The 17,056-nt window shown below is 41.6% G+C and overlaps 1 protein-coding gene across 2 annotated transcripts in view; it reads right to left on the bottom strand.

Moving 5' to 3' along the window:
- Window positions 1-17,056, bottom strand: part of PSMD11 (proteasome 26S subunit, non-ATPase 11) — a 473,607-nt gene that overhangs the window by 319,890 nt on the left and 136,661 nt on the right. For both annotated transcript variants that reach the window (XR_013594972.1, XM_078645110.1), the window contains exon 5: window positions 16,605-16,662. Coding sequence is in view for 1 of the 2 variants with exons in the window: in XM_078645110.1 (XP_078501236.1) it covers window positions 16,605-16,662 (58 nt within the window). In the remaining variant the exon portion in view is untranslated. The remainder of the gene's footprint in view (window positions 1-16,604; window positions 16,663-17,056) is intronic.

The raw sequence follows: 17,056 nt of genomic DNA, 5'->3' as shown, positions 1-17,056 counted from the left end.
ATCCCAGCAACGAGTCCCAAAAGGAGGGGCAGTCCGCCAAACAGACAGCACCTTTTCAAGCAGTCCTAGGAATATTTCCAAACTTCGTGCAAACAGTAAAATATGGTCTTAAATACATTTACAATACCGCTCGTTTCAGACATGTATCTCGGCAGAAGTCCTTGAGACTTGTATATCATAGGTTTCTTTGGCCGAGGTCAGTGGCACCATTTTTTGCAAAAGAATGGCTTTCATTCTGCTTAGAGTATCAATTTGTATAGAAGAGATGTTCAGTGAAGGCCAAATTGGTGACTCCCTGACTAACTTGTTTTTTTGAAACAATACTTGCATACAGCAAGTGACCCTGGATGACAGTTACTAGATATGGTATACCTGGCAACATGCCACAGCAGCTGTGATCATTCAACATGAGGTAACTTCCATTTGAAAGTTGTCCAAAAATTGGATCAATCACTGCAGCTGGCGAACCTTGCAGGTGACAGGATAAATTGTTACAGGAACCATTGCAGGCCCCGTGTAAGTTTATACCCTAACAAAGGAGAGAACCGCTTAGTGCGTTTTCAGTTTGAACCGCTAAGAAACACTTCATGTCCCCCACTCCAACATCTGTGTGTGTATGGTAATTTCCAGGATGTCTTGATGTATTCTTTACCCAGCCTTTCATATGTGCCTGCTGGTATGTTTAAGGCAATACTGAAAATGGAAAATTGTAACAGGCAGAGTGATTGTTCCATGTACAATTCATTCAGTAGCTGGTTTCTCTGCTACCTAAAATGGCAATCTTAGCACTGTATAGTTTGCTCCCCTTTGTGCCAGTTTGTTCTGTTTATCAGTGAGACTGAATTCTGAAAACAGTGACTTAGTATTGATTAAACGCCAAGGCACATAGCCTAAACAAAGGTTTTGTAACGTCCAGCCTAATAGAATTATAGAACATAATTGCGACTGACCATGTTGCAACATGACCTAGTCCTGTTCCATGATGTCTATGGTAAAAGACACTATGCTGTCCAATGAATATATTCTGAACGACACGACAGTCGTTAACCCATTGTCAACCACAGAGAGAGATTTCTCTAAATTAATACGATCAATTTCTCGTATTCGTTCTGCAGTCTCTGCTTTCGTAATCTTCCATATTTCATTATATGCAGCATATATACCGGCATATATAAAACATTTTTGACAAGGTTTTCTTGGTCCTAGCAAGAATTCCATAAGATCAGCGCCATCTTTAAGTAAAGATAAGTGTTGCTTTACATCCTTAAGTGTAGATCTTAGTAGCCAATCAAGGCAGAGCCCCCCTACACTGTATGTTACTATTCCAGGATGCTGTCTTTGAACATATCTCGGGTCTGGCCTATGGAATATGAAACCCTGTGTTTTGTTCAGGAATCTATCTTGACAGTTGTTTGTGTCTGTGGGCCAGATCAACCATTTATTTCAATCTGGATCTGTTCTGTTATGATGCAAAATAGTATGTATGTCGACCTACCGTAGGTGCAGGTATGGATGGATTGTTCATGTCTTTGATCTTGGCTAACCCAAGGCAAGACGTCTATTGAACAGTGTCATTCAAAAACAATTTGCTCAGGGATGATACAGACTCTAAACATAGCTTCTACACCCTGTATCTGCCAATCTTTTGTACCCCAGACAGGTTTTGTCTCAATGTTGTCTTTCCAAAAGTCGAAATCTAGTTTAGACAGTTGGGCATAAAAGGCTGCAGAATAAATCAGTTTGTTATTTGATAACATACTTTTCATTCCTGTTGTGTTTACATTTTTAAAGTAAAATGATTCAGCATTGGATACATTGAAACATGAAAAGTATGGAAATGTCATAGCAAATGTTTTTGAGCTACCCTTTGGTGGCATAGGACAATGTTCCCATTGGTTATACATGAATACATTTCTAGGATTTGTGGAAGAAATGACCATAATGGTAATAACAATACATTTGTTAATAGACTGATGAACCTTCACAATATTCATGATTTGTGAATACTGCAGACATTTCTAGGTCTTACATCATATTATTAACAGTTTCGAAGTCCCAATCATCAGAAAAGGTACTAGATGAAACAAAGTAACTTAATGAAATTTTGAATAAGTGTGGAATCTTCAACCGCTCAGACAGGCCAAAAATGTAATATTCTGTTTTGTCCCAAGCTATACCATCTGGTATAGGAATTGCTGTGATGTTCACTAATGACAAGTCTCTTTATTCACAATGGGATGATTTGTGTGGCTTTAGGAGTAAGTTGACGTTCTTACTTGCTGTGTCCATTTTGACATATCTTTCATTTATCAGCATACCCAGAGTTATAACCAGAGTCAACCAAAGTAGAAGAAAAAATATTCCCAACACAATCCAAACCGCAATCCATGGTGAAATTAGATACGTTTTTTCCAGGTGATGAAAGGTCATTTGCTTGTTCTTTGAAAGTTTTTTGCTGGCATTGTTTCTGGTTCGCTGGGATCCTCAGAAAACTTATCAAAGTTAATGAAATAGCCAGAGGCAGTTCTGTCAATTGTTGGGATTGCATCCGGATTCGTTGAAATCGCTGGAACCACTTCATCACTTGTTACTTCATTGTAGACAGGTGCTACTTCGTTGTAGACAGGAGTTTCATGACTAACTTATTAGGGTCTCAAGAGATACAAGTTCCATAACTTTGTTGCATAGTCCTTTACGCACTGCAGATTCCTCAAAAGTGATGAGTCTCTCAGTTTTAACTTCTTGGATTGTAGCTAGAGGAGTGCGTCTGCTACATTGCAGAGTCCACTTGGCCTACTGCTTAGTATCGGCCACATAGTGCGGTAAGATCAAGTCGATGGATACAAACCTGTTCTCTTTTTTACCAGTAAGGGGCGGCAGTAATACTGTTCTTGATCCGTGGATTGCTAGGACAGGTACTGACTGTAAGAAAGTCCAAATTCCTTCTTGTCCAGCAATCATTTCTCTGACTAGATCACCAAGCTTTGGGATCCAAACAGACCTTGCTGGGACGGTTGGTTTTTCCCCCGTGGTGGTTGGCTTCAGGAACACGTTGCTTTGTTTCGTTCTTAGTTCATTTAAGTCCTGTAAAACAGCCAAACGATCTTCGATATCAAATGTTTTTTGTTCCACCACGGTTGTCTGACAATCAAGATCCGGGACCAACACTCTTGTCCCAAAAAGGACTTCATATGAGTGATACCCCCTAGAGAACTTCTTGGCAAGTTAAGACTACTTTGGACACTTATTAGATGTTTGACCCACCAGTCACCCGAACCTAATACCCTAGCTGTTATAGATTACTTTATGTCCCGGTTTTTTCTCTCTACAACCAAATTTCCCTCAGGATGGAATGGACTAGAATACCGCAATGCAACGCCCAAATTGGCCATGGCCTCTTTGTAAGCTCGAGAGCTAAACGCAGGACCCTGGTCAGAACGTAGCGTGCCGATTGCGTATGTGCAGATAAAGACTCGCAAATCTTTTCTAACAGTTCGAGCGTCAGCCGAGCGCTGAGGCCACATCCAAATGAACCTTGTCTTAGTGTTTGTGGGATCACATTTGTCCACAGGGACGTCTGCGTGTAGAAAGTCTAATGCTGTCTGGTGTCTGAACTGGGCTGGCTATGCTATAGTAATTTCGGCGTTCTGTGCTGCTCTCTCTATTGCAGTCTATGCAGTCGATGGCAAACAAGCGCATGTGAGCATTCATTCCTGGCCACCAGTACATCTATTTTACAGTTAGTATTGTTTTAGTGATCCCTTGATGTATCAGACCCTCTCCCACATGTGCTTCGTATATCAAAGCCACTCTACGTTCCCTGTTTGGAATTACTCTATTCCCCACTCCAGGGATTCGTGCAAAAGGAAAGCTGTTTGCATCAATTATATACGAGTATTTGAGTGGAAACTTATTAAGTACCACTGCACCGCTGCCTTTCCTTGTTGCATTGACAGCCAGCATTATTTCACTGTATTTTCATTTTTGAACGAGTGATTGAAGCTAAGGAAGCCGTTTGCACAGCTGCCTTCGCGGCTTCATCAGCCAATGAACTCCCTTCAACGTAAACGTCATCACGTTGATGACTCAGCGTGTGTATCACAAGAGTGTTTTGTAGTCCTTCTCGTAACTGAACTACCTGTTCCCAGAGCATTTTATGCTTGATTGTGCCACCTTTTGCATCTTTGAAACCGTTTTGAAGCCAATTCTGTAAATATTCATTGTAGGATTGGACACAATAGAAAGAATCGCACACTGAGTGTGGGGAATTCGTGATCCGTATTTTCTAGTGCCATTTTGAATGCTTGTAGTTCAGCTCGCTGAGCTGTACGATCTCCTAGAGATTGCGTTTGTGACCATGGGTCTGAATTTGCCATCGCGCATGCAACCTTTAACGATGGCGCATGCAGCATTGTAAGCTTGTTTACCCCCCGTAGAGGGTTGTGCTGATTGTCAGTATAAATTATACATTCATACTCGTCTAGAGGCAGAATTTCAGTAGGAAGAGGACATTCTTGTTCATGTTGTAGAAATGCTTGGGTTTTCAAATAAGGAACAAAAACGTATTCAACATCAGTTGCTGCAATAGAATTAACCCATTGTATCCATATCGGATGTAAAGCTTTAGCATTCGGAATGCTCGCTTTGGTCACTGTCTCTAAGGCAGGTACATGTGTTACGACCAGAACGCGTTTTCCCTGTTCGAGGGCTCTTTCCTTTGCTACAGCAGTTTGAACAGCTGTCAGATTTTTTTTCTGTAGGAGTGAATTTAATTTTTGCTTGTGTGTACAAATGTGATTTGTATGCAATTGGTACTTTTTCACCTTCATTAAAAGACAAAGGTGAATTAGCACTGACCCGGAATTATTAATATCACTAAGTTGCAAACGTTTACGCGCGTTTGCAAATGTTTTGTTGCCAACATGTCTGTTTGGAGTGAACGCAAAATTTCTGTGTGTTCGTGTCCAATTTACTGTTTTAAAAACAGATTTGATTAATTCGTAGAGAGGTTTTACCCTTTCAGCGTAATTTAGAATGTAAGTTCTTCCGAAATTCAGGAATCCTAGAATGGACTGCGTTTTTCAGCGTTTTGGAGGTTGGAGCAGAGCACACTTTTCTAAAGTGGTCTGCCAGGCTTTTACCTTCACTTGATAACTCATATCCTAGGAAAAGGCCCTTGAGGTGGGCAATTCTTGATTTCTTAAAATTGAATTTGTACCCTTCAGAGGTGAACCATAAGTTTGTAGTAACTGTTACCCTTGCTGAGTGTAACCCAGGACTATTCTTGAATACTTGAGGGAGACAACAGAAGTGCCTATGTGTCTCCATTATTGAGAAAGCGGTCAAATACCTACTTTCTGGTGCAATGTTTTGACAAAAGACATTTGATATGTCTAATGTGGTTTTATATTTGTTACCACAATGTTATTCATTAATGCTGTGCTGTGTACATTTTGCACTGCAAATGTTTTACAGCAAGAGTTTATATGTCTGTAATCCAATACTAGACTATATGTATTGTCTGGTTTGGAGACAGGAAAAAGGATTGTTCATTGATGAGGTGCATGTTTCAATCACCCCTTGGTATTCAAGTTGATCTAAGATCTCCCTGACCTGCATTTTAGCTTCTTGCTTAACTGGGTACTGCCTTTGTGCAGTTGGTTAATTTTTTAATTGGATTTTATGGTGAGGTGAGTCCTCATCCCATCCTGCAGGAGGGGGAAATCATTATAATGGGGGGTTTTAATTGCATCATGTATTATAAAATCGACACAACTAAGCCACATGCTCACCATAGGATGCATAAGACTAGGATATCTATAATGGACTTATGCCAGACACATAATATTAAAGACGCTTGGAGATATTTGTATCCAAAAACACCAGGGTACACATACTATTCAGCACCCCATAAGATGTGCACTAGACTAGACATGGCCTTTGCTAGTGACAAACTACTGCAGGCTGGCTCCATGATTCTCTGCCCCCGAATAACATCTGACCATAATCCATTAATAATGATATTCGATACACTAAACATCAGGACACCTCCTCGACCATTCTCTTTTCCCAGACACTTAATCTCAGACCTAATCTATGTGACACAGCTTAAAGCCCATCTTAGCGAATTTATAAATATTAATAAAAATTCAACAGGGTGCTGTATGGTATGGGACTCCTGCAAGGCAAGCATAAGGGGCTTCACACAGGCTTACGTGTATAGGCAAAACGCAGAACAGAAGCAATATAAGATCACACTAATAGCAAATATAACTAAACATGAAGAACTACTAGTTAAAGCTCTACAGCTCAACCTCACAACAATTATAGAAATCAATCTAAAACTTAGTGCACTAAAAGCTGACATGAAAACTAATTTCATTCGGAAAAGTAGTGCAAGCATTCATAAATTTAAAATTGCGCAATACGTGGGGGGGACAAAATTGGCAAAATTCTAGCCTACAAAGTTGCAGAAGATAGAGCAGACACTTTAATTTCTAATATCCGAGGGCAAGGGAATATACTATACAATCAGCCACAAGACATATTGGACCAATTTGCTGAATATTATAGTAATCTATATACCCCAGAAAGCCCTGTAGATCAAGACCTATTCCGGGAATATGTTAATGATTATGTATTTAACACAGAGGTGTTATCAGGCTTAGGTTCGCTGTCTAACGGAATCTCGCCGACTGAATTACATCAGGCCATTAATTCCCTACCTAGCGGTAAAGCGGTAGGAGAGGACGCGATACCCTTGGAACTTTACAAAATTTGCAGATTAGAACTAGAACAGCTATTGTTGGAAGTTATGCATTCAATTGGACAAAACGGAGCGGCTCCCAAATCCTGGAACAGGACAAAAATAATTTTCTTTTAAAAAAAAGGTAAACCCAAGGAGGAGAGAGGGTCATATCGCCCCATTTCGTTGATAAATACTGATGCGAAAATATTTGCTAAAATTATGGCACTTTGACTAGCCCCATTCATGTCCAAACTAGTTAATTCGCAACAACACGGGTTAATTTCCGGGAGAGATACAACGACACATGTAAATATGGCCATTACAGCGTTCGATGTTGCGGAGATCGAGTCCACCCCACTCAGCATGATTTTATTAGATGCCGAAAAAGCATTTGACCGAGTGGGGTGGGACTATCTCTGGAGCGTGCTGTCTAAAATGGGTTTTCGAGGGAACTTTTTGAAGGGCATAAAAGCACTTTATGACAAACCTACTGCTTGCATCAGCTATGGAGGCCTGACTTCATTAGAATTTCCCATTCTGCGGGGGACCCGTCAAGGATGCCCCCTCTCACCCCTTCTATTTGCCCTCTCATTAAAGCCATTCCTGCTAGCCCTCCATACTCAGAACCTGATCGTGCCTTTTAGTTCCGGCTCACAGGAGCTAAAATTGACAGCCTATGCTGATGATATAGCCATATACACCACCGATATTGCTAAAGCACTGAAAGGAATATCTATAGAGGCTGGGAAATTTGGGAAGGTGTCAGGTTATAAACTTAACCAACAGAAGACACAAATTATAGCTAATTATTCCCCCACCGTGGCTATCCCCGAGATCTGTAAATAACGGCTAGACTACAAGACATCAATAATATAAACTATAACGATTTGATTAATAAAACTACTCTTACTTAAAAAATGGAATAAATTACCCATGAATCTGATTAGCAGAATTAATCTTATCAAGATGAAAGTTTTACCAAAGTTTGTTTACCTATTTCGATCTATTCCGCTTGCACTAAATAATAAATTCTTTCAGCACCTAGACGGACTTTTGAGCAGCTTTATATGGAGCTAAAAAAGGCCAGAAGATCACTAAAAATGTTAAAAAATAATACAAATAAAGGAGGGCTGAACTTCCCAGACTTTAAACTATACTTTTGGTCCGCGTTTTTTACACGTTTACGCTCCCTATTGCATGGAGACAGATCTCTTTTTTTCCACTTCTTTATGTTGAAACAAGAGTCACAATTCTTTTTGCTCAGAGTTAATGACCCGAACTACTACAAGAGGGTTAGATTCAAGACCGCTAGAGACATTGGTAAGATCTGGCTTAGTGTATTAAAGTTTTGTAAAACAACTTTTTCACCCGAAATTACCGCTATGGGGCAACCCAGGTCTCCCGGCTATTTTCACGGATACTATAACTTATAACTGGGCGTCTCTTGGGATTAAGACACTTGCAGATCTGTACGGCTTACAGGGGTTTCTAGATTTTAATACGCTCAAACAGCTATATGATCTACCAGAAGCCACAAGATATAAGCATCTGCAACTGCACGACTATTTGATCAATAAGAAAAAGATTCAAAACATCACGGAATGTGACATATGGTCGTGTCTCTACTTGAAAAAAAACAAATCAGTGATTAGCGAAGCCTATAAAACACTCAGCACGTTTAAGACGAATGATAGTGATAAATTGGCCGCGAAATGGAGCACACAACTAAATCTAAATATCACCGCTAATCAGATTGAGCACTCCCTGGTTAACATAAACAGTCTTGTACGTTCATCCAGCCTTCGGCTACAACAATTCAGAACGACCTGCATGCTTTATTATACACCCGAAAGAATTTCTAGATGGTCCACCAATGCCCTATTTAGTAATCGCACTAAATGCCCTAAATGTTCAACTGATGCAGCTAATCTAGAGCATATGTTGTATTCCTGCCCGAAACTTAAGACCTTTTGGGCGGATATTCAATATGTTCTCAGATTAAAAAACATCTCGCTCTCCACAATCACGCCTGCCTCGGTCTTATTAGATCTTAATCTTTCCTCACCATCACAATCAGCCCTAACCACTATACTCATTTCCTGTGCTAAACTAACCTTGGCAAGGGCCTGGATAGATCCGAAACCGCCGACGGTTTGGAAGTGGTGGTCACTAGTTACAGAGATACATGCCATGGAACTAGCCCAAGCAAATCTTAGGGGAACACGCTCACTATTAAAATTTAATAGAAACTGGGGTACCTTCTCTGAGTAAAAGCTCACTCAAATGATGTATAACTGCTAAATTTCTTTTTTTTTTTTTCTTTACTGTAAAGTAGAATCTGTTTATAGATTGTTTATGTATCAGGAACTCTTTTTACTGTCTCCATATATCTTTGTATAACCATATAGTCATGAATCCTTCTATGTATTCTCTTTCTATTTTACTTTTTCTGTCAGCCGGCTAACAATAAAAAAAATAAAATAAAAAAAAATTGGATTTTATGGTGAGGTGAGTCCTCATCCCATCCTGCATGATTTTTATATATTAGTGGGGCTTGGGCAACTGCCCATTTCCTGGCATAGGTATATTTTAAATGTATTGGAATATGATTAGAGAAGGCTGGCATAATGATGTCTTCGCCATGTGGGCACTCCTTGACAAATTCTGGTGGCCAGTCTTGTTCAGCTAAAAGAATGTCATTACCTTTAGAAAGTCGCTCCCAAAAGAGTGATTTCACTTATCTTGGTATGTCTCCCTTCATCCGGAGTGTTATTTTATATAACCTATGTGGAGAACTAACCATGGTATCTGCAGTTTCAACTTGAATGTCTTCATTCAAGTCCACTGTCTCCAGAAGACCCTTCACGTTCTGGCGAGCTATTGTAACTTCTGCTGCACTGTCCAACATTGTCTGAGCCCATTCTCCGTTCTTGAGTTGTGTCCTCAAGATCCTCGGCATGTCTGATTTTTAGACCTGCTACCTTCTTTTGGGAAAATTGAGGTTTCTTATTCTTCTGAACGTGTTGATCGTCTTTGGACTTCACGTTTCTTCCTTGTGTTCTGACCGTCCTCTTCTTTCGGATTTCTGTGATGAAGTCTGAAAGGTACCGGAGGAACGTGTATCAGTGTCTTGATATCTATCTGGTTTTCTCAAATTATCCCTATTCATAAGGTTCTACCTCCTTTCAGAGGGCTCCTTTTGAGGAGACCTACCTCTGGAATGAGAGGGCTTCTCTTTAGAAGTCGGTTTGCTATTTTCCCACTTATTTTTAGAAGGAGTAGGAGTGTTTTTAATAAAAACCTTTAAGACTTTCAGACAGTTGGAGTTTCACTGGTTTCCCACCCAGACTGTGTCTAATTCTTCATAGGATTTTTCAATTATTCTGGCTAGTTCTTGTGGTTGCTCGGTTACATCAAAATCCCTTAATTTTTGGCTGATCGCCACTGATGCTGCTTCTCCTTTAATGTTAGATAATATTATTGTAGAGACCTGTTTGATATCTTACAGTAGTTTCATACCTAAATTTAAAGCAGGCTCTGACCTGTATTCGTTTTGAATCTGTTTCAGGACATCAGACACCATAGATTGAACACCATGTGTTTTAGTGTAGATTGCAGCGAAGACTGTACCCCAAGTGGTGCAGGCCTCCAGATGTGGTGTGATCCCCATTGGTAGACAGACGGTTAAAATTCTGTGTTTTTCATGAGGGCTAGTATTAGGAAACACTGCTTCGATCGGAGTAATTTTTTGAGCTATCAAGAATGGAATTTGTTCACATTTTGTGGGTAATTTACTCATGACCGTGTAAAGTCTGTGGTGTAATTTTTACTGTATTCCCCTGGTGAGAGGTTTTTTGTGGAATAACTATTGTAGGTTGGACTGCAAGAGTCCGCATAACATATTGGACCAATTGTCTGTAGATTTTGAATAACTCTGAGTTGAATAAGTAACTCTACTTCTGACATGTCGTTAATGTCAAGATGTGGTGAATAGTCGGCTAAAACCGCCCATGTTGCTCCTGGTCTACCTAGTAGACTGAGCCTGGTAATGTGAATTAAATGTTTTAGGACGCCGTTAGACCAGAGCTCATGCTCTTGGTAAGTGAGTGGAATTTCAATATCCTCGAAAGGAATATATTCCTCTGGTGAATCATCTTCTTTGTAGAAGTGAAACATACGTGTAACTGGATTTGTTTCTGGGAAGACTATCCATGAATAGAATACCTCTGTCTGGTGATATTTATGTGCCTCTTACACAAAAACAAGAAAACAACTAAGGGTCTTGACTCAGACCCAGTAAGGCTGAGTCAAATTAACAAAGAAACAAAACAAATGCCAATACTGGAGAAAAACGTTCTACTTATTTTAGTACTAAGGCCTTTATGAATAAAACATAGCGGTCTGTTTTTCAAATTACGTCACTAAATGCTTTAATTAGTCAATACTCATTTGCAAGAGACAATATACCTTTTTTGTGCATGAACTCCATAAAAAACACTAACAACTTTATATACAAAATACTTCCACAATATACATATTCTCCACACATCCACAAACCACTTTGGCCAACTCACTCAAACTTCTCGGACCTCATTAACTCACACACCACATCACCCAAAAGGGGGACAAAACAACGATCCCAATGTCCAAATTCAATGTGCATTGAACGAAAATATTCTTCTAAATATACAAAATTATTTAGATTATATATCTTTTTTACAAGATCTCGAAATTAATCACTCTGTTTGTACATATTTTCTGTCTGACATGGGACCAGGTCGACGCGTTTCGAACCCGTTGATGAGGGTTTCTCCTCAGGACCAACAAACTCTACAAAAAATAAAATACATTTTAGACAACCTTCTCTAGCAGATCTGCCCATTTTCTAATCAGTGTCAACCGGCTGCATCCCTACCTTCAAGAAATGGAGGCTCCTTTCTCTTGTCTGGTGTGTGAACACTAAGCACATAGGACAAAATGACCAAAAAGGAGGGGAAACAAACATAACGTCACTGTTTTTAGCATTCAAAAGTCGTCATTATCTTTTCACCAAAGAAAAAGGCTTTAACTTACCCCTATTCCCTTGCACTGGAAGGGAGTGGGATAGTTGCTCCTAACTCAGCATAAACGTCTCCTGTGAAAGAGCATATCTGTAAGTTTCGTAAGTGTTTCGACCGACCATCCATGCTGTCACAAACTATTCCAACGGCAATGCTTACCGTAATGCTAACTGTCATCGTCGGAATGATGCACCGCTTTAGACTGCTTCTTCGGTTTTTTTGTTCCTGCAAATGTTAACCTATCCGTTAGTACTCCGTATCCTTTGCCACTAGTATTTTAGGTATTTCCCTATGCAGGATGTCCTCTTTCGCTCACCTCAATACTGGATTCTCTCTCCTTCAAGCAAACGCCACCTCAATCGTAGAAGTTTCAGAATTGCGTTCACGCGATACATTTAAACCTATCCAAGGCGTTTCTCCATTAATCACGTGGTTACACAAAGCGGTGATGAACCGCTAGAGTTTTTGGATGTAGTAGTCTATGTTTTTCAAACAAACTTTATTGTTCACAGTTGAAACGGTGTAATCAGGTCTAATTTTAAGGCGTTTTTCCATTAATCACGTGGTTGCTCAAAGCGGTGACGGACCGCTGGGGTTCTTCAGTGTAGAAGTCTATGATTTTTCTAAAAACTTTATTGTTCACAAATAAAACAGGGTAGATTTATTTATTCAAAGTTTTATATAGCGCGAACAAGATCTTTACAGATATCAGAGCGCTTCACAGAGACAGGGGTAGGGGCAACAGGACTGAACAGACATAATGGGAGCAGTATAATAGTCACTAACATAATAGGATAACAGTAATGTACAGAAAACATACCGATATACAATCAGGTAACAGATAATATAAGACGCCGCAAGTCATTGATCCCGCTACAATAGAGTTCAGGTAAACTTTGGATGTAGAGATGGCTTATACCAATTTCTTAGGATAGAGAGAACACGGGGTGGGGGCATCGGGAGGGTGATTAAACAAACTAAAGTTTATCATATATTGGTCGATAGTAGGAGAGTAGCATAATAGTGTCACAATCAAGTAAGAATATAGTGCCAAGAAACAATCCGGTGATCAATAATACAAAGCGATGCAGAGTCTCTGATCCAACATCTATAAAGTTCAGGAGATCTTGGCCAGAAGGATGGTTTTCACCTCTTTCTTGAAGAGTGCAGTGGAGGAGATAAGCCTGGTTTCAGGAGGGAGCGCATTCCAGATCCTGGGTGCCATTCCTGAGAAGGAGCGCTTGTATGTTTTTTCTTTCCGGAATCTACGAGGTTTCAGGAGTAGATTTTTTGTACTTCTATTGGATCTCGAACCTCCTGATATAGACAACTTTTGAGCGAGGTAGTTGGGTGCCTTGTGGTGCACGGCCGAGTGTGTCATAACGGCAATTTTTAGCTGTATTCTAGCTTCAAAAGGCAGCCATTTTAGAGATTGTAAGTCTGGGGATATATGCAAATGTTTTCTTGAGCCAGTAATGAGTCTCGCGGCAGCGTTCAGGGAGGCTCTTAGGGGTGCTGTTGTGGATAGCGGGAGTCCGCTGAGTGCCACAATTCCATAGTCTATGCTAGGGATGATTAAAGCTTGTACAGCAGTTTGGAAGTCTTTGGCTGGGAGGAAGGGTTTAAGTTTCCTCAGTGTGTTGATTTGGAAATTAGCTCCTTTTGTGGCTTTGCTAACGTGATGTTGCATGTTGAGCTTGGCGTCGAGTGTGATGCCTAAGGATTTCACAGAATCCACGATGGTAGGTTGGACATGGAGTGCTGTTAGGTTATTGAGCCAGGTTTGGGTGGTGGTAATTTTCGCCGGAGGGATTCGAAACGCGTCGACCTGGTCCCATGTCAGACAGAAAATATGTACAAACAGTGATTAATTTCGAGATCTTGTAAAAAAGATATATAATCTAAATAATTTTGTATATTTAGAAGAATATTTTCGTTCAATGCACATTGAATTTGGACATTGGGATCGTTGTTTTGTCCCCCTTTGGGGTGATGTGTGTGAGTGAGTGAGGTCCGAGAAGTTTGAGTGAGTTGGCCAAAGTGGTTTGTGGATGTGTGGAGAATATGTATATTGTGGAAGTATTTTGTGTATAAAGTTGTTGTCAGTGTTTTTCATGGAGTTCATGCACAAAAAAGGTATACTGTCTCTTGCAAATGAGTATTGACTAATTAAAGCATTTAGTGACGTAATTTGAAAAACAGACCGTTATGTTTTATTCATAAAGGCCTTAGTACTAAAATAAGTAGAAAGTTTTTCTCCAGTATTGGCATTTTCTAAAACAAAAACAGCCCTACCACCTCTTGATGATAGGCCATGTTTACAGAGTATCATAGGGTAGCACTGGCTGGTCAACGCAGTCATTGCTGTTAAGCCGACCTCCAGGGTGATATGCTGTGGAATCACAGTTGGTGATTTTATTTACCTGCTTCCGACTGAATTTCAGGAGCATTTTAGGTTGGGTGAACAGGTGGGTCTTCCCATGTGCAGCTACTTTCAGCTTGGCTGGTTTACTAGGTGCATACTTCAAGTTCACCTTCAAGAGCAGTCCACTGGCCAGCAGGAAGTCTTGACGCACATTTTGTACTGCCAGGCTAATGTCAGGGTAAACAGATCATGCTTCCCTGATAATGGTGCTCCATAAAGACCCTAAAAAGTTGCAGCTTTGTGTTCCTACTCTGTACTGCAGGAGGCAGACAATGATCGGGCACGCCAGGGCCCTCAGTGGGGGTCTATGGCCTAACAAGCAGTGAGCATGCTCCATGAAGAAGTGGCCTGTCAGCTGTTCACTAAATAGGGACTTAAGCATCTCCACAGAGTTACATTTTCCCATGGCAACAGACTCAGGCAGGCCCAGGATTCTTCTATTATCCCTTAGGGAGTAGGCCTCTAACTCTTCATTCTTTGCCTTGATGACTTCCGGGAACTTTTACATGCATAGCAGTACTTCACTGCATTTGGGCCAGCACCCTCCACGTTGGATACATGCTGCACCAGCTGATTCAGGAGACTGTCATTCTTTTCCAGCTTATCATTCATGTGATCCAGTCTGTTTATGAGTCTATTGTGTGAAAGCTCTGCCGCTCCTCAGTCAGCACAGCTTTTAACATCAGGGTCTGGGTCCACCCAAGGGTGGTTCCCAAGCATGGGAGCATCCCCCACCTCCGTGTGCACCCACCTGGAGGGAGTCTTTCTCAAAGGTGATCTCGGCCTGGCTGCGCTCATGCTTCCCGATGGCTCCCACACCGCCAAGTGGGCAAGGTGCACCAGGCAAATTAATCTAAATGCAATGCTATCGTCTGGGTGCAATGCAAGGGAGCACAAGGTACAGATTTCCAGGTGGGAGAGCGCGCAGCAGGCACTGGGCGATAGTCACCAGAAGTGCCCACACGTCAAGGCTGAGGAATCTGCCTTCTGTTGCCAGGTAGCAGAGGCACCAGTTCCTGCCACACCCTGAGAGCTCAGAAGCGTTGAGCAGACCAAGGCGGCACAAGCAGACCAAAGCCCTTCGGTAAAAGCCCTTTAACAAGCACAGCAAATAGGGTGAGGGGTGGGGTGGGAAGCTACACCCCTGGTGCTGCAGTGGTACCCAGGGTAGTTACCCAGGAGGTTCATAGTCAGAACAGTCCCCAGCCTCGTGGGCCCAGGATGGCAAATGATAAACACGGAGGGGCTGTTGGTTTGTGGGACGTGTAGCAATGCAATAGTGGCAGAGAGTGACCACAAAATAAACAGCACAAACGGCCCCGGCCTCACAGTGCATCGGGGCCATCAGGCCCAGAAGGGAACGCCTTCACATGTGGAACGCTCTGCCCTATCTGTCTCTCATGCTTACCCCTACCCCCACAGCTATGCCAGTGATTGGCCTTCGAGGCCTGGGCAGGCTCAAAACATTCTTCAACAATGACACTGCTCAGAGAGCTATGTTCCCTTACTTGGCGAGGCGAGCACTTTCCAACCTCGGTTCACTCCTCGCTGGCCCACTGCAGCAGCCTCAGCACTTTGTGTACCACCCTTTGTGTCAAAGTTGCTGGGTCTCAAAGGAGCTCCAAATACATTTCCTTTAGGGGGTGGTGGGCACGGCAGACCCCCGCTTAGCCGTGCATTCCCTCCTATGCTCTCCAGCCTCCATCTGTCCCCCAGGGCATCCCCCCAGCCAGCCTTAGCTATCCAAGGCCTTTACATGTGATCTTCACCTCGATTTCCATGGGTCATCAATTTTCAGGAGAAACAACTGGTTTCCTTGGATCGCCACACACTTCAGGGAGCATCCCTGCCCAGTGGCGCCAGCAGGATGACCAGAGTATTGCTGGATTAACAAACCGATCCGCAGACCCTCCCACCTAGGTGGCAATGTTGTGGTGGGGTTCTTAAGCGCCCTCATCTGTCACTTAATCAGTAGAGCTGATATGGTGTCATTTTATTATAACAGCAGGAGATCGAGCACAGGAAGAATTACATGGTCATTTTATAGGCATGAAGTCAGTGTAGCCACCATGAAACACACTATCAGTCACTACATGGATATAGGAGCACACAGTGATAGCTAGTACTGGAGTGCAGGGGAAAAAGTTCAGCATCAAAGTACAAATTCGGTTATCGATTTAGCAGCTCCTTTTCTCCCCAGCCTCTAGTGGATTAATGGAAGAGCACCCCAAATCAGAAGCAAATACAGCACACAGCCAATTAAGAGTAATACAAAACAAAGGATGAAATAGCACTGGACACCATTGCACACGTATATGACCTATGACTCAGACATTGCATATTCCAATTTGCAAATAACATGCAGACTCACCAAGGTGCAATGCCTCCTGATATCGCTTTGTGTCGAAGTATAAAGATACAAGCCGTGCCTGCAAGAGAAAGACGGAATAGACTGAGTATGGAGGTTCTCAGCCCAGCCCTTAGAAGGAAAACACACAACCAACTCAATAGACTGCAGCAAAATTATGTTGCCTGCAATGAACATTTTCTGGAAAACATTGTGATCCGAAATAGGCACGTGCTTTTGAGAGTATTAAATACAATAAGAGAATTTCAACTGTACAGAACTAAGCCCACATCAGTTTTGTGTGTACTGTCAGACCAACTGAAACAGCATTTTTAAACCTAACTAAGAACAGCATTTTTAAAACTAAGAAAAGTCAAATAAGCTGGTGACATCAAACCCATTATGAGTTTTTGGGGGGACACAGGGATCTTAAAGCATAGGCAGAAAAGCAAACAATCAGGGTTAGGGGGGAAACG

Source organism: Lissotriton helveticus, chromosome 5_1 (genome assembly GCF_964261635.1).
Source record: "Lissotriton helveticus chromosome 5_1, aLisHel1.1, whole genome shotgun sequence".
NCBI lineage: Eukaryota > Metazoa > Chordata > Amphibia > Caudata > Salamandridae > Lissotriton > Lissotriton helveticus.
Note: the sequence above shows the minus strand (reverse complement) of the source record. Positions and strands in the feature narration are given on the sequence as shown.